The 25,412-nt window shown below is 46.1% G+C and overlaps 1 protein-coding gene across 3 annotated transcripts; it reads left to right on the forward strand.

Annotated features, from left to right (window-relative positions):
* The first annotated feature begins 890 nt into the window (after positions 1–890).
* On the forward strand, positions 891–6,444 carry RPUSD2 (RNA pseudouridine synthase domain containing 2). Of its 3 annotated transcripts, none has more exons than XM_005559193.5 (3): positions 891–1,559; positions 3,901–4,197; positions 5,510–6,444. In XM_005559193.5, exons 1-3 carry the CDS (start codon positions 930–932, stop codon positions 6,242–6,244), a joined length of 1,662 nt encoding a protein of 553 aa, XP_005559250.3. In that variant the 5' UTR covers positions 891–929; the 3' UTR covers positions 6,245–6,444. The 3 variants fall into 3 exon arrangements, with proteins under 3 accessions (XP_005559250.3, XP_005559251.3, XP_005559252.3); XM_005559194.5 differs by having other exon boundaries at positions 891–1,376; XM_005559195.5 differs by having other exon boundaries at positions 891–1,313.
* Positions 6,445–25,412: the final 18,968 nt, after the last annotated feature.

Below are 25,412 nucleotides of genomic sequence, written 5' to 3' on the forward strand. Positions count from 1 at the left end.
CCGGGTCTACGCCATTCTCCTGCCTCAGCCTTCCCGAGTAGCTGGGACTACAGGAGCCCGCCACCTCGCCCGGCTAGTTTTTTGTATTTTTTAGTAGAGACGGGGTTTCACTGTGTTAGCCAGGATGGTCTCGATCTCCTGACCTCGTGATCCGCCCGTCTCGGCCTCCCAAAGTGCTGGGATTACAGGCTTGAGCCACCGCGCCCGGCCATCTTGTGAATTCTATGAGGCACTAATATTATTTCCTTAATTCCCTCTCTGATTAAGTTAACCAGAGTTGGTTTATTTTGCACTTAAGAACCCTCGCAATATATCCTCTGATCTATTTGCAGTTTTAATCTCAGGATGGAAGCATATGGGAGGCGAATGGGGATCCCTAATCCTTCTCATGCTGTTAGGGGGAAACAGGTGTGAACACATTGCTTCTGGGGTGGGCTCGTGTGTGTTTTAAATACATACATAACAATCTTGCTGAGATATAAGTCACATACTATAATATTGACCCTTTAAAAATACACAATACAGTGAGTTTTAGTATATTCGCAGAGCTTAGCAATCTTTATTCTGATTGTTAGTTTTTGTTTTGTCTTAAATAAAGCTCCTTTCAAGAGTTTCTCCAGACCCAAGGAATTACTCGGAATCTACACGACCTTCTCCTGCCGTGGCCTTACACGGAGCAATTCCAAGGGTTTCCTTTATAAATAACGTCGTATCTCCCTAATAGGAAGACGTCTGAGTAAGGTCACTTTTGGTGAGACATTTACAATCTCTCAACTCTACGCTCAATTCACCTAATTTAACTCGAGTACCTCAACTCAATTCGCTCACTCACCGCAGACCCCGCCTCGGGACTGGGCCTCCCTGATTCGCTGGGGCCGAGTGACGTCCTCAGATTGCGACTCTGGGAGTGGAGTGGGGGCCGCGCGGTTATGTGGCTGGGCGGCCGCGCGGTTATGTGGCTGGGCGGCCGCGCATGGCTCGGGGTTCTCGGACGTTGGCGCTGCGACCTTCGGCGCCCTAGCTTTGCCAGGACTTGGAGTGGCTTTAAGGGCCCAATGGCAGAAACACTGTCTACCCAGGTTGGGACAGCGGGCGGGCTGAGGGCTCCGCATCAGCAAAACGGTGACGCTGGTGGCGACGCGAGGGTTGAGCCGTCCCCGGGGTCCCCGAAGCCGGCTGGCCGGGAAGTGGAGCCGACCCCAGTAGGCGGGGAGTATCCCTCGGCTGCAGCCCCGGGCCCGGGCAAGCGTAAGAAGCGACGGGGCGCAACCGGGGAGCGTGTCGTGCCGCCCCCGAAGAAGCGGCGGACAGGGGTGAGCTTCGGAGATGAGCACTTTAAAGAAACCAGTTATTACTTCGAGGGCGGCCTGCGTAAGGTGCGGCCCTATTACTTTGACTTCCAGACCTACTGCAAAGGTCGCTGGGTGGGCCACAGCTTGCTGCACGTCTTCAGCACCGAGTTCCGAGCTCAGCCCCTGGCCTACTACGAGGCCGCGGTCCAGGCGGGCCGCCTGCACCTCAACGAGAAGCCGGTGCAGGACCTCAACATCGTGCTCAAGGTGGAGTCCTGATGGGGCTGGCCAGAAGCGGGAGAGGAAAAGGGGCAGGGTTTTTTGTTTTTGTTTTTGTTTTCTGTTATGGTTTTTGTTTTTTTGTTTTTGAGACGGGGTCTCGCTCTGTCACCCAGGCTGGAGTGCAGTGGCCGGATCTCAGCTCACTGCAAGCTCCGCCTCCCGGGTTCACGCCATTCTCCTGCCTCAGCCTCCCGAGTAGCTGGGACTACAGGCGCCTGCCACCTCGCCCGGCTAGTTTTTTGTATTTTTTAGTAGAGACGGGGTTTCACCGGGTTCGCCAGGATGGTCTCGATCTCCTGACCTTGTGATCCGCCCGTCTCGGCCTCCCAAAGTGCTGGGATTACAGGCTTGAGCCACCGCGCCCGGCCTGTTGTTATGTTTTTTAGGCTTAGTGAGGCATAGGTAGTTGATTAAAATCACGTCAATTCTAGACTGCGCGCGGTGGCTCACGCCTGTAATCCCAGCACTATGGGAGGCCGAGGCGGGTGGATCACGAGGTCAGGACATCGAGACCATCCTGCCTAACATGGTGAAACCCACTCTCTACTAAAAATACAAAAAAATTAGCCGGAAATGGTGGCGGGCGCCTGTAGTCCCAGCTACTCTGGAGGCTGAGGCAGGAGAATGGCGTGAATCCGGGAGGCGGAGCTTGCAGTGAGCCGAGATCGTGCCACTGTGCTCCAGCCTAGGTAACAGATCGAGACTCTGTCTCAAAAAAAGAAGAAAAAAAAAAAATCATGGCAATTCTAAAGCGTTCTCGCTTTCAATTGGAACACTTATTTAGCCCGCGTTTCCCACCTCCGCGAGTGGACAGCGGCTCTGTGCTTCAGGAGTCAGCCTGTTTATCCTCTTCCTCAAGGCAGCTTCCTTGTTTCCAAGGGACAGAAGTTGGAATTCTCATAATTCCTTTAAACACCGTCTTGTGGCAAGGGCACTGATCACTTTACCCTGCGTTGTAAATCTCCGTGCAAATAGTAATAATAGGGGCTTTCATTTATGTCTCTTTACTGTGTGCCGGGCACAAAGTTAAACATTGTATGTCCACTAACGTCTAATTCTAATGACAACCTTGTGAAGTAGGTATTGCTACTCCATTTTACCTCTGAGGAAACTAAGGAAACTCACAGGGGTAAGGCCACAAACAGTGATACTACCAAAGCCTGTGTTCCTGTAACTACTACTTAAACTATTTAACATAGAGCCTGATATGTTAACAGAATTGTGAGATGTCAGGGATAGAGACTAGAATTGTTTAGCCCAGTGCTTTGACTCCTTTAAAATTCCATCACAGATATGAGATACCAGATGCCCCTGTCAGAAGTAACACTGTTTACCTGTCAGTAACACTGGTTTACCATGGTTGTGAGTGGAGAAAAGGCGATTACAGCATTTGGGAAATGGATGGTTTTGGAGTAACTTGTTTCATTGATCAAGCGATTTGGGTCAATATATCATAAATTGATGAATTCCCTCTCCTATCCCAATTTCTAAAAGCACAGATCTGGTCTAACCCTCACATTCCACAGGAAACGAAGACCCAGAGAGGATAAATGACTTGCCCAAGAGCATGTCACAAGCCTGTGGCAAATCCTGGTCTACAGCCCATATCCCTGGACCTAAACCTTAGTTTTGTTTGTTCAAGATCGTGATCAGTGATGATTTATGAAGGTTTTTTCCTCCATTAAAAAAATTTTACCTTTATTATTTTTATTTATTTATTTTTTGAGACAGAGTCTTGCTCTGTCGCCTAGGATGGAGTGCAGTGGCGCGATCTCAGCTCACTGCAAGCTCCGCCTCCCAGTTTCAAGCTATTCTCCTGCCTCAGCCTCCCAAGTAGCTGGGATTACAGGCGCCTGCCACCATGCCCGGCTAATTTTTGTGTTTTTAGTAGAGATGGGGTTTCACCGTGTTGGCCAGGATGGTCTTGATCTCTTGACCTTGTGATCCACGCACCTCAGCCTCCCAAAGTGCTGGGATTATAGGCGTGAGCCACTGTACCGGCTAAAAAATTTTACTTTTAAAATACCTGTATTGTAGAGAAAATAACAATTAGCAAAACCAAAAAACATTCATAATCTCACCACCCAGAGATAACACAGTTAACATTTTTGTAGATGTCCTTCCAGTACTTTTTTCAATGCCAGCTATCTGCCTGTGTCTGTCTATACTTTTACAAAATGAGATCATACTCTGCACACTGCTTTTCTGCCCAAGATATGCTTTCACCATTTTTCCATGTCAGTAAGGAACAGGGGAAGCTGGGTATGAAGTTGACTGATTACAGGCTGCGGTCCCCGGGCTGACTTATTACCTATGTCTTTGACAGGACAATGATTTCTTGCGGAACACAGTGCACAGGCATGAGCCACCAGTCACAGCAGAGCCCATTCGCCTGCTAGCTGAGAACGAAGATGTGGTGGTTGTAGACAAGCCTTCCTCCATTCCCGTTCACCCCTGTGGCCGCTTCCGACACAACACAGTTATCTTCATCCTAGGCAAGGAGCACCAACTGAAGGAGTTACACCCCTTGCATCGGCTTGACCGCCTTACCTCAGGGGTGCTTATGTTTGCCAAGACAGCTGCAGTCTCTGAGAGAATTCACGAGCAGGTTCGGGACCGGCAGGTGAGTCAGGCTTTTGTCTCCACAGGCCACTTCTTGGGCTCACGAATGCTCTGTATCAAAAGGGCATCACGGAGTTCTAAAGTGGTCCTTCATATTTATCTGGCAATCCTTCCTACCTTAAGGCAGGTCAACACCTAAAGTGCCAAACACAGGATATCTCATACGTTTCCAAAAAATCTTTAGAGATGGCATACACTGCCTCTCTTAGTAGTTTGCTATATTGAAGCTTTAAGATGCTGACAAGGCCAGGCATGGTGGCTCACACCTGTAATCCCAGCATTTTGGGAGGCTGAGGCAGGAGGACAGCTTGAGCCCAGGAGGTCGAGACCAGCCTGGGCAAAATAGGGAGACCCTGTCTCTACAAAAAAAAAAAAAAAAAAAAAAAAACTTAGCTTGGCATGGTGGCACATGCCTGTGGTCCCAGCAACTTGGGAGGCTGAGGTAGGAGGATTGCTTGGCCATGGGAGGTTGTGGCTGCAGTGAGCCATGATCGTGTCACTGCTCTCCAGCCTGAGCTATAGAGCAAGACTCTGTCTCAAAGAAATAAATTAACATAAGAAAATGCTGAGCAAGGCTTTTAAGATTATGGGAGAGCCTGCTTGGTGAAAAGATTCTAGATGTAGTTGGAAAAGGCTTGGGTAGAAGAGTTTAATGGTATTGATTGTTGTCCTGAGACTCGTAATTCTGAATCTGAATCATAATACATTTATTGAGTGCATACTCTATACCAGGCTTAGTATCAAGCACATTAGAGCCTAACTTACTGACTGCTTATCACAGCCCAATGAGGTAGTTGGTTTTCTTTTCTTTTTTTTTTTTTTTTTTTTGAGATGGAGTTTCGCTCTTGTTGCCCAGTCTGGAATGCAATGGTGCGATCCCGGCTCACTGCAACCTCCGCCTCCCGGGTTCAAGCAATTCTCCTGCCTCAGCCTCCCAGGTAGCTGGGATTACAGGCATGCGCCACCACGCCTGGTTAATTTTGTATTTTTTAGTAGAGACAGGGTTTCTCTATGTTGGTCAGGCTGGTCTCCAACTTTCGACCTCAGGTGATCCACCCGCCTCAGCCTCCCAAAGTGCTGGGATTACAGGTGTGAGCCACCACACCCAGCCGGTAAATGCTTTTCTAATTTCACATTTTCTAGATGAGTTAGTAAGATTTAGAGGTTAAGTAATGTACCCAAGATCACAAAACTGGCAAATGGTAGAATTGGAGTTTGAATCTTCTGAGACTGGTCCTTATCACTCCACAAAGGGTTTGGACTCCATGAATTTAGGCTTTGTACTGACTTTCTCCCTCTTCCCTCCTATGTAGCTGGAGAAGGAGTACGTGTGCCGGGTGGAAGGGGAGTTCCCCACTGAGGAAGTGACCTGTAAAGAACCCATCTTAGTGGTGTCTTACAAAGTAGGGGTGTGCCGTGTAGATACCCGGGGCAAGCCCTGTGAGACGGTGTTCCAGAGGCTAAGCTACAATGGCCAGTCCAGTGTGGTACGGTGCCGGCCACTCACAGGCCGCACACACCAGATTCGAGTCCACCTTCAGTTCTTGGGCCATCCCATTCTCAACGACCCCATCTACAACTCAGTTGCCTGGGGTCCCTCCCGAGGCCGGGGCGGCCGCATTCCCAAGACAGATGAGGAATTGCTGCGGGACCTGGTAGCAGAGCATCAGGCCAAACAGAGCCTGGATGTGCTAGATCTCTGTGAGGGTGATCTGTCCTCAGGACTCACAGACTCTACGGCCCCCTCCTCAGAGTTGGGCAAGGACAGCCTGGAAGAGTTGGCTGCAGCTGCCCAGAAGATGGAGGAAGTAGCTGAGGCAGCCCCTCAGAAGTTGGACACAATAGCCTTGGCACCAGAGAAGGCAGTTGAAACAGATGTCACGAATCAAGAGGCAGACTCACTCTGTGCAGAGTGCCGGCTGGTTCGACAGGATCCCTTGCCCAAAGACCTTGTGATGTTCCTACATGCCCTACGCTATAAAGGGCCAGGCTTTGAGTACTTTTCACCAATGCCTGCCTGGGCACAGGATGACTGGCAAAAAGACTGAGGGGTGTGGCCAATGGAGGGATTGCTTCTTGGGTTGTGACAAGGATGGGCTATAGGGCAAGGGCTGACCCCGTGGGCTGGTACTTGGGGTTTCTATAGGAGTGAGGTCGGGCTTCTGAAGAGACCTGCTCATACTTGCTACCTCCTTACAGTGGGAATTTGGAGATTTTTTGGTTTGTAAATATATCCCTTTTTCTAACATATTTTGTGTCTGGTTTTCTTCCTGCTTTTTTATTGATATAAAATTCACATAACATAAAATTAACCACTTTAACTGGCCAGGCACAGTGGCTCATGGCTATAATCCTAGTACTTTGGGAGGTAGAAGTGAAAGGATCATTGGAGTCCAGGAGTTCAAGGTTAAAGTGAACTGTGGGCCAGGCATGGTGGCTCACGCCTGTAATCCCAGCACTTTGGGAGGCCATGGTCAGGAGATAGAGACCATGGTGAAACCCCGTCTACTAAAAATACAAAAAAATTAACTGGTTGTGGTGGCAGGTGCCTGTAGTCCCAGCTACTCAGGAGGCTGAGGCAGGAGAATGGCGTGAACCCGGGAGGCGGAGCTTGCAGTGAGCCCAGATTGCGCCACTGCACTCCAGCCTGGGCGACAGAGTAAGACTCCGTCTCAAAAAAAAAAAAAGTGAACTGTGATTGTGCTGCTGCACTCCAGACCCTGGACAGGGTCTTAAAAAAAAAAAAAAAATTGACCAATTTAAGATGTACAGCATAGTCACATTTAGTACATTTACAGTGTTGTACAACTATAACCTCATATATTTCCCAAAAGGAAACCTGTACCTGTTAAGTAAGTGGTCACTTTCCACTCGCCTTCCGCCAGCCTCTGGCAACCACTAATCTACTTTCTGTATGGATTTGCCTATTTATTCTGGACATTTTATATAAATGGAATGATACAACATGTGACCTTCTGTGTCTCTGTTTCCCTTGGCATAATGTTTTCAAGGTTTTTTCAACTTGTAGTGTGTATCAGTACCTCATTCTTTTTTTTATGGCAGAATCATCTGTTGTATGGATATACCATATTTTGTCTATCTGTTCATCAATTGATGGATATTTGGGTTGTTTCCACCTTTTCGTTATTGTGAATAGTGCTGCTGTGAACATTGAATATGTTTTCAGTTCTTTTGCGTATATACCTCACAGTGGAATTGCTGGGTCGTATGGTAATTCTTTGAGAATCCACTAAACTTCTCCACAGCAGCTGAACCATTTTACATTGCCACCAGCATGCACAGGGGTTTCAGTTTCTCTACATCTGCACCAACATTTGTTTTGTTTTGATCATATTCATCCTAGTAGGAGTGAGGTGGCATCTCATTCTGGGTTGTTAGTCTTTTTGTTGTTGAGTGTAAGTGTTCTTTATATATTCTGGATGTGAGAGTCTTAGCAAAAAGACTAACAGCCCAACTTAAAAATGGGCAAAGGATTTGAACATTTTTCTGTTTTTTTTTGTTGTTGTTGTTGAGATGGAGTCTCGCTCTGTCACCCAGGCTGGAGTGCAGTGGCGCATCTCAGCTCACTGCAAGCTCCGCCTCCCGGGTTTAGGCCATTCTCCTGCCTCAGCCTCCCAAGTAGCTGGGACTACAGGCGGCCGCCACCTCGCCCAGCTAGATTTTTGTATTTTTTTAGTAGAGACGGGGTTTCACTGTGTTAGCCAGGATGGTCTCGATCTCCTGACCTCGTGATCCACCCGTCTCGGCCTCCCAAAGTGCTGGGATTACAGGCTTGAGCCACCGCGCCCAGCCAGGATTTGAACATTTTTCTAAAGAAGATATACAAATGACCAGCTAGCATATGAAAAAAAAAAAGCTCAACATTATTGTTTGGGTGAGGGAGAAAGGACAAGATGGAGGAAGGTGAACAAGGAGGCACAATCCACGTTGCTTCCGGGTTCTTCCTCACCAACTTTCCTGCGTGCGGGAAAATGCAGCCCACACCCGGGAAGATGCAGATCAACCGAGCATGCGCCAGGTGACCTCAATCCCAAGAGATGGAAACTTACCCGGCCACGCCTACAGAGAGGCCCCTATCACGCCCTTATCCCGTCCACTGCCCTCCCCCTTCCAGTACCAATGCATAAAAGTCCGCCGCCAGCAGGAGCCGGCGTGACTTCTTCGCCCAGTTTTAGTGGGCCGGGAACCTCACCCGAGAGAGCGCCGGTGGGACTTCCCTGCCCCCCCCCCCCCACCTGAGGACCAGAGAACCTCGCCTGAGAGTGTGTGCATATTTGCAATAAAAGACTGCCACTTTCTTACGTACTTTGGCCTCATGTTTAATTACTTAGCTCTCCTAAATTAAGTTACATTAAATTAAAAGTTATCATGGAATGCAAATCAAAACTGTGGCATTAGTGTAAGAATAGACACAGAGTGATGGAATAAAATCAGGAGTCAAGAAATAAACCCATCCATCTAAGGTCAATTGGAGTTTTTTTTTTTATTGTTTTGTTTTGTTTTGTTTTTTTGGAGACAGAGTCTCGCTCAGTTGCCCAGGCTGGAGTGCAGTGGCAGGATCTTGGCTCACTGCAAGCTCCGCCTCCCAGGTTCACGACATTCTCCTGCCTCAGCCTCCCAAGTAGCTGGGACTACAGGCGCCCGCCACCATGCCTGGCTAATTTTTTTGTATTTTTAGTAGAGAGGGGGTTTCACCATGTTAGGCAGGATGGTCTCAATCTCCTGACCTCGTGATCCACCTGCCTCGGCCTCCCAAAGTGCTAGGATTACAGGCGTGAGCCACCACACCCAGCAACTGATTTTTGACAAAAGTGCTGAGACTGTTCAGTGGGGAGAGAATAGTCTTTTTTTTTCTTTTGAGACAGTCTCGCTCTGTCGCCCAAGCTGCAGTGCAGTGGTGTGATCTCCGCTTACTGCAACCTCAGCCTCCCAGGTTCAAGCAATTCTGCCTCAGCTTCCCGAGTAGCTGGGATTACAGGCACATGCCACCATGCCTGGCGAATTTTTGTATTTTTAGTAGAGACAGGGTTTCACCATGTTGATCAGGCTTGTCTCGAACTTCTGACCTCGTGATCCTCCCGCCTCGGCCTCCCAAAGTGCTGGGATTACAGGCGTGAGCCATCACGCCCGGCCCGAGAGAGAATAGTCTTAAACAAATTTCTTTTTTCTTAAACAGTTCGTGCTGGGAAAACTGGGTATTCACATAAAAAAGAATAAAGTTAGACCCCCAGCTCACATACACAAAAATAACTGAAAATAGGCCAAGGACAGTGGCTTACACCTACAATCCCAACACTCTGGGAGGCCGAGGCAGGAGGATCCCTTGAGGCCAGAAGTTTGAGAAGACCCTGGGCAACATAGCAAGACCTTATCTCTACAATAAATAAATAAATTAGCTTCCTGCCGTGGTGTAGCCCTAAGTACTTAGAAGGCTGAGGCAAGAGGATTAGTTGAGCCCAGGAATTTGAAGCTGCAATGAGCTATAATGGTGCCACTGCGTTCTATCTTGGATAACAGAGTAAGAACACATCTCTAAAAACAAACAGAAATGAAACAACAGAAAGCAGATCAAAGACCTAAAGAGAACTAAAACTACATAAGTCTTAGAAGAAAATACTGGGATAAATCTTCAAGACCTTGGATTTGGCAATGGGTTCTTAGATACAAAACCAAAAGAATAATCAATGAAATAAAAAATAAATTGCACTTTATCAAAATTAGAACTTCTGCAAATCAAAAGACACTATCGAAAAAGTGAAAAGACAGCCTACAGAATGGGAGGAAATTCCAGAAGAGGAATAGTTGGGTATATGGTAATACTAATTTACATTTCTGGAGGAGCCTCCATACTGTTTTTCATAGTGTTTGTAGCATTTTACAATCCTACTGACAGTGCACAAGGGTCCGATTTCTTCGCATCTTCACCAACACTTGTTATTTTTTTCATTTTTTGATAGTGGCCATCATAATGGGTGTGAGATTATATCTCATTGTGATTTTGAGGTACATTTCTCTGATGATTACTGAGAACATCTTTTCATATGCTTGTTGGCAATTTTATATCATCTTTGGAGAAATGTCTATCCAAGTTCTTTGCTCATTTTTTTTTTTTTTTTTTTTTTTTGAGATGGAGTCTCGCTCTGTCGCCCGGGCTGGAGTGCAGTGGCCGGATCTCAGCTCACTGCAAGCTCTGCCTCCCAGGTTTACGCCATTCTCCTGCCTCAGCCTCCCAAGTAACTGGGACTACAGGCGCCCGCCACCTCGCCTGGCTAGGTTTTGTTTTTTTTTTTTTTTTTTTTTGTATTTTTTAGTAGAGACGGGGTTTCACCGGGTTAGCCAGGATGGTCTCGATCTCCTGACCTCGTGATCCGCCCGTCTCGGCCTCCCAAAGTGCTGGGATTACAGGCTTGAGCCACCGCGGCCGGCCTCATTTTTTGATTGAGTTACAATTGTCTTTCAGTATCCATGGATGACTGGTTCTAGGATACCTCCACCTTCGCCCCAAGATACCAAAATTCATAGATGCTCAAGTGTCATATAAAATGACATATTATTTGCATATAAATGTCCTCTCATATACTTTTTTTTTTTTTTTTTTTTTTTTGAGACGGAGTCTTGCTCTGTCTCCCAGGCTGGAGGGCAGTGGCGCGATCTCGGCTCACTGCAAGCTCCGCCTCCCGGGTTCACGCCATTCTCCTGGCTCAGCCTCCCGAGTAGCTGGGACTACAGGCGCCCGCCATCTCGCCCGGCTAGTTTTTTGTGTTTTTAGTAGAGACGGGGTTTCACCGTGTTAGCCAGGATGGTCTCGATCTCCTGACCTTGTGATCCGCCCGCCTTGGCCTCCCAAAGTGCTGGGATTACAGGCTTGAGCCACCGCGCCCGGCCCTAAATGTCCTCTCATATACTTTAAATCATCTCTAGTTTACTTACTTTACCTAATACAAAGTAAATGCTATATAAATAGCTGTTATACTGTGCTGTTTAGGGAATAATAACAAGGGAAGAAAGTCTGTACATGTTCAGTACAGATGCAACCATACATTTTTTTCCCAAATATTTTCAATCTAGGATTGGTTGAATCCACAGATGCAAAATCTATGGACATGGAGGGCCAATCGTATTTGATTTTTTTGTTGTTGGGCTGCAGGAGCCCTTTATGTAGTCTGGATATTAACTCATAATTATCAGATATATGCTTAGCACATATTTTCTCTTATTCCATAGGTTGTCTTTTCACTTTCTTGATTGTGTTCTTTGATGCACAGAAGTTTTAAAGTTTAATACAGTTCCATTTGTCTGTTTTTTGGTTTTATTTATTTATTATTTTTAAAATTTATTTATTTATTTTGAGACGGAGTCTTACTCTGTCGCCCAGGCTGGAGTGCAGTGGCACGATCTCAGCTCACTGCAAGCTCCGCCTCCCGGGTTCACACCATTCTCCTGCCTCAGCCTCCTGGGTAGCTGGGACTATAGGCGCCTGCCACCACGCCCGGACCATTTTCTTGTATTTTTAGTAGAGATGGGGTTTCACCGTGTTAGCCAGGATGGTCTTGATCTCCTTACCTTGTGATCCGCCCACCTCAGCCTCCCCAAAGTGCTGGGATTATAGGGGTGAGCCACCGCGCCCAGCCTTTTTTTTTTTTTTTTTTGAGACAGAATCTCATTCTGTCGCCAGGCTGGAGTGTGGTGGCACAGTCTCGGCTCACTGCAACCTCCACCTCCTGGGCTCAACCAGTTCTCCTTCCTCAGCCTCTCCAGTAGCTGGGACTACAGGCGCACGCCATCACGCCCGGCTAATTTTTGTATTTTTAGTAGAGATGGGGTTTCACCACGTTGGTCAGGCTGGTCTCGAACTCTGGACCTCAAGTGATCCGCCCACATTGGCCTCCCAAAGTGCTGGGATTACAGGCGTGAGCCACCATGCCTGTCCAGAATTGTCTTCTTAATTTCATGTTTAATTATTTATTCATTGATACTGTATAGAAATATGACCAATTTTTTGGCTGGGGGCAGTGGCTCATGCCTATAATCCCAGCACTTTGGGAGGCCAATGAGGGGGTGGATCACCTGAGGTCAGGAGTTCGAGACCAGCCTGGCCAACATGGTGAAATTTCATCTTTACTAAAACTACAAAAATTAGCCGGGTGTGGTGGCATGTGCCTGTAGTCCCAGCTACTCGGGAGGCTGAGGCAGGAGAATCACTTGAACCCAGGAGGCAGAGGTTGCAGTGAGTCAAGATGGTGCCACTGCACTCCAGCCTGGGTGACAGAGTAAGACACTGTCTCTAAAAAAAAAAAAAATGATTTATGTATGTTGATTTTGTACTCTGCAATTTTGCTGAATTTGTTTATTAGCTTTTTTTGTGGATTCTTTAGGGTTATATATTATATAATATACAAATTATACTGTATATTATATATATTTTTATACATATATAATCCATGTCATCTGCAAATAGAGATAATGTTACTTCTTCCTTCCCAATTTGGATGCCTTTTGTTTCTTCTTCTTGTCTAATTGCTATGGATAGAACTTCCAGTACAATGTTGAATAGAAATAGCACAGGGAAAGTGGGTCTCCTTGTCTTGCTCCTGATCTTAGGCAGATAGTTTTCAGTCTTTCACCATTGTGTGTGATGTTACCTGTGGGCTTTTCATAAAGGCCCTTGACCATATTGAGGACGTTCTTGCCCTGCATTTCTTTTTTTATTATTTTTTAAATTTTTTTGAGACAGAGTCTCGCTCGGTCGCCTAGGCTGGAGTGCAGTGGCACTGTGTTGGCTCACTACAACCTCCGTCTCCTGGGTTCAAGCAATTCTCCTGCCTCAGTCTCCCGAGTAGCTGGGATTACAGGTGCCCACCACCACATCCAGCTAATTTTTATATTTTTTAGTAGAGATGGGGTTTCACCATGTTGGCCAGGCTGGTCTTGAACTCCTGGCCTCAGCTGATCCACCCACCTTGGCCTCCCAAATTGCTGGGATTACAGGTGTGAGCCACCACGCCCGGCCCTTGCCCTGCATTTCTGCTTGTTTCTTGCCCTACATTTCTACCTGGACAGCCCTTTGACCTCTGCTCAGGCAGAAACCTTTTCTTTCCTGTTCCTTCTGTTGCACACCTGTCATGTATTTGTTGCAGTACTCATAAAGAGAACCATGGATTTTTGTTTTCAGGTAACTTCAGGGTGAATAACAAAGGCTTATTCATACCGAATCCATTGCCTTTGACCAGAACATGTGGAGCAGAAGTAGTGTAGGTGGAGAAAGCAATTGTGTTTATATTCTTTTAGTGGTTTGTATTGGTCGTTAACCACCTAGTATATGCCAAACATTATTTATTGCTGGGATACAGAGATGAATGGATGGCTCCTGCCTTGTTAGAACACACATGATGAAATGTGCAAGTACAAAGGGAATCAGTGGAAATACTAGCATAGTATTTCTGTCTGGAAGTACTAGCATAGATTTCCCAGAGAAAGGCATTTAACAGTGAGTTAGAATTTGCCTACTAGAGATATAAGAGAATTCCAGATAGTGGGGCAATTTGAGAGAAGGTAGTCATATTCTATTACTCAAAAAGACAGAGGAGACACTCAAGGAGAGCGTTTAACCCTGGGGTTCTAGTATATGGCTCCCTATCACTTACTATTGAAGCCTTTTTTTTTTTTTTAATTTGAGACAGAGTCTCGCTCTGTCACTAGGCTGAAGTGCAGTGGCACAATCTCAGCTCACCGCAACCTCCGCCTCCCAGGTTCAAGCAATTCTCCCACCTCAGTCTTCTGAGTAGCTGGGACTACAGGCGCACATCACCACGCCCAGCTAATTTTTGTATTTTTAGTAGAGACAGGGTTTCACCATGTTGATCAGGCTGGTTTCAAACTCCCGACCTTAGATCTGCCCATCTCGGCCTCCCAAAGTGTTGGGATTACAGATGTGGGCCACCGCGCCCGGCCTATTGAAGCCCTTGAGTGGCTCTCAGATCACAAGGCATAGAAACAAACCCAGTAATACGGGATTCTCATGGATCTGGGTATTTGCTCAGCTTCAGGAAAACCCTATCTCCATTCCATGAGCCAGCCAACTCTTCTTATCACTGAGAACCTCCATAACTCAGGAGCTGTGGGCTCCTAGAACTGGGAAGAATCAGGTATCCAATAAAATGAATTCATATGGCAGATATTTGAGAGCCAACTATGTGCTGGATTCACACTAGGCTCTGGGTGTATAATGGTGAGTAAGACAGATATGGTCTCCACTCTTATGAAATATACAGTCTGAACGTCCAGCACAATGTGGGAAAATAAACAGTAAACAATGTGGTAAATGTTCTGTGTGACAGGAGGAGGAGGGAGGCACACCTAGTGTGGTTCCTTCCAGGATCCCAGGGTTCTGAATGGGAGCATTAACATCTGTCCATTTTTCCATCTCACTTCTTCAGTTCTAAATTTTACCCTCTCTAGTGTTGTTTATCCTATTCTCATTATTTCAGAGGTTCTTGAGCTAGAGACACATGGATGGGCTTGAGAAGATCCCTGGATCTCTTGAAATTTTATGGAAAATTTTGTATATGTGTATCTCTGAGGAGAGTCTATATATTAATACCTCAACAGATCTTTTAAAGCTACATTGTCCAATGCTAGCCACATATGGGTATTTAATTAAAATTAAATAAAATTTAAAATGCATGGGAAGCCGAGGCAGGTGGATCACTTGAGTCCAGGAGTTCGAGACCAGCCTGGCCAATATGGTAAAACCCCGTCTCTACTAAAAACACAAAAATTAGCCAGGCATGGTTGCCTGTGCCTGTAATCCCAGTTACTCGGGAGGCTGAGGCAGGAGAATCGCTTGAAGACGAGAGGTGGAGGTTGCGGTGAGCTGAGATCGTGCCACTGCACTCCAGTCTGGGCAACAGTGTGAGACTATCTCATAAAATAAAATGCAGGCCGGGCATGGTGGCTCACGCCTGTAATCGCAGCGCTTTGGGAGACTGAGGCAGGCAGAATGCCTGAGCTCAGGAGTTCGAAACCAGCATAGGCAACATGGTGAAACCTTGTCTCTACTAAAAATACAAAAAAATTAGCCAGGTGTGGTAGCAGGTGCCTGTAATCCCAACTACTTGGGAGGCTGAGGCAGGAGAATCGCTGGAACCCGGGAGGCAGAGGTTGCAGTGAGCTGAGATCGCGCCACTGCACTCCAGCCTGGGCTACAGAGCAAGACTCTGTCTCAAAAAAATAAAAATAAAAATAAGCTGGGCGCAGTGGCTCATGCCTGCAATCCCAGCACTTTGGGAGGCTGAGGCAGAGAATTGCTTGAATCTGGGAGGCAGAGGTTGCAGTGAGCCGAGATCGCGCCACTGCACTCCAGGCTGGGGACAGAGCGAGACTCTGTCTCTAAATAAATAAACATAAAAATGAAACAAAATGTAGTTTTTCTGCTGCATTTACTCCATTCCCAGTGTTCAAATCCACTTGGTCTAGTGGCCACCATATTGGACAGCACAGATATAGAATACTTCCATCACCTAGCAAAGTTCTACTGGGTGGCATTGCTTCAAAGGATCTCTACACAAAATAAGAGTTCCTAACTACAATTACTCCACTAGTCTGCAGACGCCTAAAAAACAGGCTGTGTGTGTGTGTGTGTTCTTCTATCTTGCACATACTAATCAAGTAATTGGTCTCTCTGTGTTAATTAAATGCTGTGCTTGGGTCTAGTGCGTCCAGAGTTGATTCCTTCGGGTGGGTTCTTGGTCTCCCCGACTTCAAGAATGAAGCCACAGACCTTCTGGGTGAGTGTTACAGCTCTTAAAGGTGGCACCGACCTAAAGAGTGAGCAGCAACAAGACTTATTGTGAAGAGCAAAAGAACACAGCTTCCACAGACCTTCTGGGTGAGTGTTACAGCTTTTAAAGGTGGCACGGACCCAAAGAGTGAGCAGCAGCAAGACTTATTGTGAAGAGCGAAAGAACACAGCTTCCACAGTGTGGAAGGGGACGCCAGCGGATTGCCGCTGCTGGATTTTGGAGGGGCTGGGGGGTGACCAGCTTTTATTCCCTTATTTGTCCCTGCCCATGTCTTGCTGATTGGTTCATTTTACAGAGTGCTGATTGGTCCATTTTACAGAGTGCTGATTGGTGCGTTTACAATCCTTTAGCTAGACACAGAGCGCTGATTGGTGCATTTTTATAGAGCACAGATTGGTGTGTTTACAATCTTCTAGCTAGACAGAAAAGTTCTCCAAGTCCCCACTGACTCAGGAAGTCCAGCTGGCTTAACCTCTCACTAGAATGTTAATACAAAAACCTGTGACAAAGGTACTGCCTGTAAGGAGCTCAGGTTGAATCTAGTTGGCCTTTGCTATGGTTAACAGCTGGCTGTTCTTGAATGTGTTTTTTGTCCTTATAAAATGGTATCCTTTTGGCCGGGCGTAGTGGCTCATGCCTGTAATCCTAGCACTTTGGGAGGCCGAGGTGGGCGGATTGCCTGAGCTCAGGAGTTCCAGACTAGCTTGGGCAACATGGTGAAACTCCGTCTCTACTAACATACAAAATAAATTAGCTGGGCGTGGCAGTGTGTGCCTGTTGTTCCAGCTACTCAGGAGGCTGAGGCAGAATTGCTTGAATCCGGGAGGCAGAGGTTGCAGTGAGCCGAGATCGTGCCACTGCACTCCAGCCTGGGCAAGAGAGCAAGACTCTGGCTCTCCAAAAAAAAAGGTATCTTTTTAAACTTTTATTTTAGCCCCCTTCCCTTACCCCTACGCTGGAGGTAACCACTATTAATAACTAAGGAGTCTCAAAGGGGTGGGGGTGAGGCAGGAGAATAGGGTCTGGAGGCAGGGAACCTAAGGCCATTTCACACTGACTTCCTAGAACTAAATTGATAGGAAAGCCCTAACTTTCCACTCCTAAGTAACAAAAGGACCAGAGGTTACTCCCTTTGCAAACCCCCAACTTCTCTGCCTGGCAGATGGGAAATTGAAAGTACCTCTGATCAGATGTTTGCGTGGGAGTGTGACCTTTGTAACATCACTTCAGCCTCTGATTGGTTGCTGTCTGCAACCAATCGAACTGATTGCTGGCCAAGTCTTCGTTTGCATAGAAGTACAACTTTGTAACTTCACTTTAGCCTCTGATTGGTTGCCTTCTGCAACCATGAGGTGAACACCATGTGGCCAACGGGAAACCTCTAGGGGCTATTTGGACCCGAGAAGATTTTGTATTGGGGGCCCTTGAGCCACTGCTTGGCCCACTCCCACACTGTGGAGTGTACTTTCATTTTCAATAAATCCCTGCCTTCATTTCGTTCCTTTGGCTGCTTCATTCTTTCCTTGCTTTGCTGTGCATTTTGTCCAACTCTTTGTTCAAAACGCCAAGAACCTGGACAACTTGCAATCAAGACCCTCTAGTGGTAACGGGGAGGGGGAAAAATAATGATAAAAATTATTAAGGGTTCTCCTGCCTGTTTTCTACTCATAGATACACAAATTGATATGTATTTCCTTTAATAAAAATGAGATCATGCCATACAAATTGTTCTGCAACTTGATTTTTTTTTTTTTTTTTTGAGACGAAATCTCTCTGTCACCCAGGCTGGAGTGCAGTGGCGCAATCTTGGCTCACTGTAATTTCCGCCTCCTGGGTTCAAGCAATTCTGCCTCAGCCTCCCGAGTAGCTGGGACTACAGGCGCACACTGCCACGCCCGGCTAATTTTTTTAAAATTTTTAATACAGACGGGGTTTCAACATATTGGCCAGGCTGGTCTCAAACTCCTGACCTTGTGATCCACCCACCTCAGTCTCCCAAAGTGCTGGGATTACAGGCCTGAGCCACCGTGCCCGGACTTGATTTTTTTTTTTTTTTTAATAGCTGCATTGTGTTCCATTGTACTGCAATCTATCTCCTGTTGCTGAAATTTTAGGTATTTGCAGTTTTTCACTATTCTCAAACCATAGTAAACATCCTTATACCCTTCCACACTTGTAGCATAGTTTCTACAGGACAGTTTTTTTTTTAGTGTAATTATGGGGTCAATGGCTTTAAATATAAATAGGTAATAGGAAACTGCCCTCCAGAAAGATTATACCAATTTTCATTCTCTCCAATCATGTGAGAGGCTGAGGCAGCTGAATGCAGCAACTGAAAATGCAGCTGATCCAGCAGCTGCATTTTTAAAGTTCGCATTAGTTCCAGCCAGGGGTTGGAACTGTGGGTTTTCCTGAATGTCTGTATCTTTTCATGGACGACCTAGACTTGCTTGAGTCAATCTTGCTTCCAAAGACTTGAGAGAAAATGGACTCATTTCAAAGCCTTTCAAGGTTTGGATGATGATCCTCAAGACTCACACATTCTAGAACATAATGATTATTGAAAACCAAAGATAGAAGCAGAGCAGCCATGGAATGTGACCAGTTTTTAGTTGGATAAGTTTACTGTGGTCCTGACGAGGTATCATCACCAAAGGCACTCATTCTGCTTAGAACATTGTCTTGTACATGGTGAACAATATTGTCTATGATTATGATTATTGTTTTCTTCCCCTCCAAGTCCTCTGTCACCGTCTTCTTTTCATTTGAAGCTTGTCCACGTTTTCAAAACTGCAACATTTTTGTCAGCCATTAACTAGGTGAAAACAGTTAAGAATTGCCTACTAAAGTTGAACACGCACATAACCTGTGACTCTACTTCTAGCTATCTACCTACAGAAACACTGTACATGTGCCCCAAGAGACATATAAAAACAGTCACAGCAGTGTTCTTGCAGCAAAAAACGGGAGATAACAAAAATATCCATCAATAAGAGAATGGATACCTAATTGTATGCTCAGACAATCGTAAAATAATCAGCAGTGAAAATGAATGAATTATATGGATAAAACAGTGTCCAGTGACAGTCACAGATGAATACATTATATAAAATGAATACATTATATAAAATTTAAAAACAGACAAAACATATTTAAGACTTCAAATATGTATAAATATGTATATTTGGTAAGAAAAACAAGAGGATGATTAACATGAAATTCAGAAAAATAGTTATCTTTGCCGGACATGGTGGAATCCCAGCGAAATCAGGGATTGAATCCCAGCGCTTTGGGAGGCCAAGGCGGGCAGATCATGAGGTCAGGAGATTGAGACCATCTTGGCTAACACGGTGAAACCCCGTCTCTACTAAAAATACAAAAAATTAGCCAGGCGTGGTGACACGCGCCTGCAATCCCAACTACACAGGAGGCTGAGGCAGGAGACTGGAGTGCACACCACTGCACTCCAGTTGCGGCAACACAATGAGACTCCGTCTCAAACAAACAAACAAAACAAACAAACAAAAAGTAGTTATCTTTTTTTTCTTTCTTTTTTTTTTTTTTTTTTGAGACGGAGTCTCATTCTGTTGCCCTGGCTGGAGTGCAGTGGCAGGATCTCGGCTCACTGCAACCTCCGCCTCCTGGGTTCAAGCGATTCTCCTGCCTCAGCCTCTCAAATAGCTGGGATTAGAGGCGCCTGCCACCACGCCCGGCTAATCTTTTTTTTTTTTTTTTAAGTAGAGACAGGGTTTCACGATGTTGGCGAGGCTGGTCTCAAACTCCTGACCTCGTGATCCGCCCACCTCGGCCTTCCAAAGTGCTGAGATTACAGGCGTGAGCCACTGTGCCCGGCCAAAGTAGTTATCTTTTTGGTGGGAGGATGCCTCCAGGAAGGGACACACAGGAAGCATCAAAGGTGCTAGTAATCTGCCACCTGCCAAGAGGATAGAAAAAAAAATAATAATAATTTTTTTTTTTTTTTTTTTTCTGAGACGGAGTCTCACGCTGTTGCCCAGGCTGGAGTGCAGTGGCGCGATCTCGGCTCACTGCAAGCTCCGCCTCCTGGGTTCACGCCATTCTCCTGCCTCAGCCTCCTGAGTAGCTAGGACTACAGGCGCCCGCCACCGCGCCCGGCTAATTTTTTGTATTTTTAGTAGAGACGGGGTTTCACTGTGGTCTCGATCTCCTGACCTTGTGATCCGCCCGCCTCGGCCTCCCAAAGTGCTGGGATTACAGGCTTGAGCCACCGCGCCCGGCCAATAATTTTTAAGAAAAGAAGCAAAGGGGCTGGTAATGTTCCATCTCTCAAACTGGGTTGTGTATATACAGCATTGCTTTTTTTTTTTTTTTTTTTTTTTTTTTTTTTGCTTGCTTGCTTTTTTCTTTTTTCTTTCTTTTTTTTTTTTTCAGAGACAAGGTCCTGCTCTGTTGCCCAGGCTGGAGTGCAGTGGCACGATCATGGCTCACTGTAGTCTCGACCTCCCAGGTTCAAGTGATCCTCTGACTTCAGCCTCCTGAGTAGCTGGGACCACAGGCATACACCACCACGCCCAGCTAATTTTTACATTTTTGGTAGAGACAGGGTTTTGCCATGTTTCCCAGGCTGGTCTGGAACTCTTGGGCTCAAGTGATTCACCTATTTGAGCCTCTTGAGTAGCTGAGAATGTAGGTACATACCACCACACCTGGCTAATTTTTAATTTTTTGTAGAGACAGGGTCTCACTGTGTTACCTAGGCTGGTCTGGAACTACTGGCCTCAAGCGATCCTCCCTGACCTTGGCCTCCAAAAGTGCTGGGATTACATGTGTGAGCCACTGCACCTGGCCTTATTATTGTTATTTTTAAACTGTACAGGCATATTACATTACATATGTACATATTGTATCATTGTGTAATACTATCAAGATGAAACTTTCAAACAACAAGTATTAAAATATCTCACCTCTTTTTTTAACCTTTGGTTATCTCTGAAATAGTGACTCTCCTCTTTCAGTCTCACTGCACAACTCGTTAAGATCCATTTGACCTTCACACAGCTGGTGGGTGCTACTCCAAAGTGCCTAGACCATGGGTCGTTTTTCACCAGTGATGAAAAGATAACACCATACACCTAGTATTTTGGAAACTAAATGATAAGCAATAATTAATAATTTGCAAAAATGGGCCAGGCACGGTGGCTCATGCCTGTAATCCCAGCACTTTGGGAGGCGAGGCAGGCAGATCATGAGGTCAGGAGATCGAGACCATCCTGGCTAACATGGTGAAACCCTGTCTCTACTAAAAATACAAAAAAAAAAATTAGCCGGGCATGGTGGCGGGCGCCTGTAGTCCCAGCTACTCGGGAGGCTGAGGCAGGAGAATGGCATGAACAGGAGGTGGAGCTTGCAGTGAGCCGAGATTGTGCCACTGCACTCCAGCCTGGGCAACAGAGCAAGACTCCATCTCAGTAATAATAATAATAATTATTATTATTATTTGCAAAAATGACTAACTGCTTTTATTTGCCTTAGCAGATTCAAATACGACTCCTCCATCATAAAAGAACCGAGGGATCTAAAAGCAGTTCATGCCTTTGGAATTCTAGACCCAGCATGCTCTCCGACACAGAGAGCCCAAGAACTTGCGTCTTCTATCTCTTCATTACCAAGGCACCTAGACAAAAGGTTCTTAAAAATGTTTCAGTAATTAAAGTAAATAATAAGTGATGCAATTATTCTGGTTCTTTTTTCTTTCCAACATTCCAAATGTTGATGTTAAAGTAGTTTAGGAATTTTAAAAGGAAAGCTTTATATCTGATCTAAATGCCAACTCTTTCAGAGTCACAACTGAAGCAAAATCGCAAGGATTAGTAATTTTATAAGCCAAGATACGCCAGAACTGCCAGTAAACTACAGAAGCTAGATGAGCGATATGAAATAGATTCTCCCTCACACCCCTCCTATGGAGCCAATCCTGTTGACACCTTGATCTCAGACTTTAGCCTCCAGAACTGGGAGACAATACATTTTTGTTGTTTAAGCAAAATTTTTTGGTTTTTTCGAGATAGCCTGTCACCCAGGCTAGAGTACAGTAGCATAATCATGGCTCACTGCAGCCTCTAAATCCTGGGTTCAAATGATCCTCCTGCTTCAGCCTCCTGAGTAGCTGGGCCCACAGGTGTGCACACCCATGCCTGGCTAATTTTTTTTTTTTTTTTTTTTTTTTTTTTTTTGAGATGGAGTCTCACTCTGTCTCCCAGGCTGGAGTGCAGTGGCACAATCTTGGCTCACTGCAACATCCATCTCCTGGGTTTAAGTGATTCTCCTGCCTCAGCCTCTTGGGTAGCTGGGATTACAGGTGCATGCCACCATGCCCGGCTAATTTTTGTATTTTTAGTAGAGACGGATTTTTGCCACATTGGCCAGCTGGTCTCAAACTCCTGACCTTAGGTGATCTGCCCGCCTCGGCCTCCCAAAGTGCTGGGATTACAGGCGTGAGTCACAGCGCTCAGCCGCCTGGCTAATTTTCTTAATTTTAATTTTGTGTAGAGACAGGGTCTCACTGTATTACCAGGCTGGTCTCGACCTCTTGGCCTCAAGCAATCTTTCCGCTTAGCCTGTCACCATGCTGGGATTACAGGCATAAGCCATGGCGCCTGGCCTCAAAAAAGAATTTTAACGCTTTGCATCTTGGGCTGAAATAAAGGCCACCTCTGATACTTACTAGGTTATATAAAAAATGATTACTGACAGTCATTGAAAGGAGAGTTGATAGGAAGTGATCCTTTTAGTGAGTTCCCAGAACCGTTATTAAGGAACTATTTCAGTTTTTTTATTTTTTTTATTTTTATTTTTATTTTTATTTTTTTGAGACAGAGTCTCGCTCTGTCACCCAGGCTGGAGTGCAGTGGCCGGATCTCAGCTCACTGCAAGCTCCGCCTCCCGGGTTCACGCCATTCTCCTGCCTCAGCCTCCCGAGTAGCTGGGACTACAGGCGCCTGCCACCTCGCCCGGCTAGTTTTTTGTATTTTTTAGTAGAGACGGGGTTTCACTGTGTTAGCCAGGATGGTCTCGATCTCCTGACCTCGTGATCCGCCCGTCTCGGCCTCCCAAAGTGCTGGGATTACAGGCTTGAGCCACCGCGCCCGGCCAGTTTTTTTAAAACTAAAAAATCAAAACAAAACATTTTGGCTGGGTGCAGTAGCCCACGCCTGTAATCCCAGCACTTTGGGAGGCCGAGGCGGGCGGATCACGAGGTCAGGAGATCAACAGCATCCTGGCTAACACGGTGAAACCCCGTCTCTACTGAGAAATAGAAAAAATCAGCTGGGCGTGTCGGGAGGCTGAGGCAGGAGAATGGCGTGAACCCGAGAGGCGGAGCTTACAGTGAGCTGAAATCGTGCCACTGCACTCCAGCCTGGGCGACAGAGCGAGACTCCGTCTCAAAAACAAAACAAAACAAAACATTTTTTCAGATGTCAAGTTTCTGTGTTATTCAATAATTTAAAAATCAGAATTCTAAGCCAGGCAAGGTGGCTCACACCTGTAATTCCAGCACTTTGGGAGGCTGAGGGGGCGGATCACCTGAGGTTGGGAGTTTGAGACCAGCCTGGCCAACATGATGAAACTCCATCTCTACTAAAAATACAAAAATTAGCTGGGCGTGCTGTGGCGTGCATCTGTAATCCCACCTACTCGGGAAGCTAAGACAACAGAATCGCTTGAACCTGGGTGACAGAGGTTGCAGTGAGCTGAGGTCGCGCCACTGCACTATGGCCTGAGTGATGGAGTGACTCCATCTCAAAAAAAAAAAAAAAATCAGAATAAACAACTGGCTAACTATCCATCACCACCTCAGCTTGAGATATACCATCAAGTATTATTCCCTATTTCCCCGAGTCTTTGGCATTTACTCATTCATCTTGGCTTTCCTAAACAATGTTTCTAAAACTGGATTTCCGTTTTGCTCTACTGATCTTCAATATGAAAATGTTTAGTTTTCAGTTCAGTAGACATTCCTAGAAGCTGTTGTAGTATTTTCATACGATAGCATGCATCTCAGGGAATGATTTCAGCAAAGAAAAACATTTTGGGTCGGTGTTGCAGACTCAAAGTAGAATGCATGGATTCACTATGGAGCCTTTCCAGACCCTGTCATCACTGTGTTCCCAGAGATGGTTCTCAAGTGAGAGAACCTGATGGTAAGGAACAAATTGACTTCACTTCTGTCATTGCTTGCCTCTCAAAACCAGTCTTTGTAAGTCTTGGAGCCTGAGGTCTGGGTTTTTCTTGCAAGAGTTAAGAAATAAACTTTAGATGTGTCCAAAAAAAAAAAAAAAAAAAAAAGCCAAACCAACCACACAAAAACAAAGCATTGATTTCAATTCTTCCTTCAGAGCTATGTCATATAAGGGCAGCTGCTGACACATATAGCCTGTCTGGGCTGTGGACCAGTTTATTATTTCATAATAAACATTGGCTGGCCGGGCGCAGTGGCTCAAGCCTGTAATCCCAGCACTTTGGGAGGCCGAGACGGGCGAATCACGAGGTCAGGATATCGAGACATCCTGGCTAACACGGTGAAACCCCGTCTCTACTAAAAAAAATACAAAAAACTAGCCGGGCGTGGTGGCGGGCACCTGTAGTCCCAGCTACTCGGGAAGCTGAGGCAGGAGAATGGCGTGAACCCGGGAGGCGGAGCTTGCAGTGAGCCGAGATCACACCACTGCACTCCAGCCTGGGCAACAGAGCGAGACTCCATCTCCAAAAAAAAAAAAAATAAAAAAATAAATAAATAAACATTGGCCATTGATTCCCAGAGAACCTCAATTTCAAAAGAGGGAACTGGTCCTCTTAAAGCTGGCCCCAGGCCGGGCGCGGTGGCTGACGCCTGTAATCCCAGCACTTTGGGAGGCCGAGGCGGGCGGATCACAAGGTCAAGAGATTGAGACCATCCTGGCTAACACTGTGAAACCCCGTCTCTACTAAAAATGCAAAAAATTAGCCGGGCGAGGCGGCGGGCGCCTGTAGTCCCAGCTACTCGGGAAGCTGAGGCAGGAGAATGGCGTGAACCCGGGAGGCGGAGCTTGCAGTGAGCCGAGATCGCGCCACTGCACTCCAGCCTGGGCGACTAAGCGAGACTCTGTCTCAAAAAAAAAAAAAAAAAAAAAAAAAAAAAAAAAAGCTGGCCCCAGATAATGAAGACCCATTACCTGACACCCCAATAGTAAAAGAGCTGGAATATCTTGGTAATATATTTATGCAACAGTCCTTTCTTGCGGTCTTCCAGAGGTTGAGGTCTCCTGCAGTAGTTGAGGATAGTATTTGCAAGGAAGAACATCGGTGTTGGTAGAGAATGGTTTCTTTGATCTGTGGTTTGTTGAAGAATTTGGGGAGTTAATAGAGATCTCTGTAG

This window comes from Macaca fascicularis, chromosome 7 (genome assembly GCF_037993035.2).
Source record: "Macaca fascicularis isolate 582-1 chromosome 7, T2T-MFA8v1.1".
Lineage (NCBI taxonomy): Eukaryota > Metazoa > Chordata > Mammalia > Primates > Cercopithecidae > Macaca > Macaca fascicularis.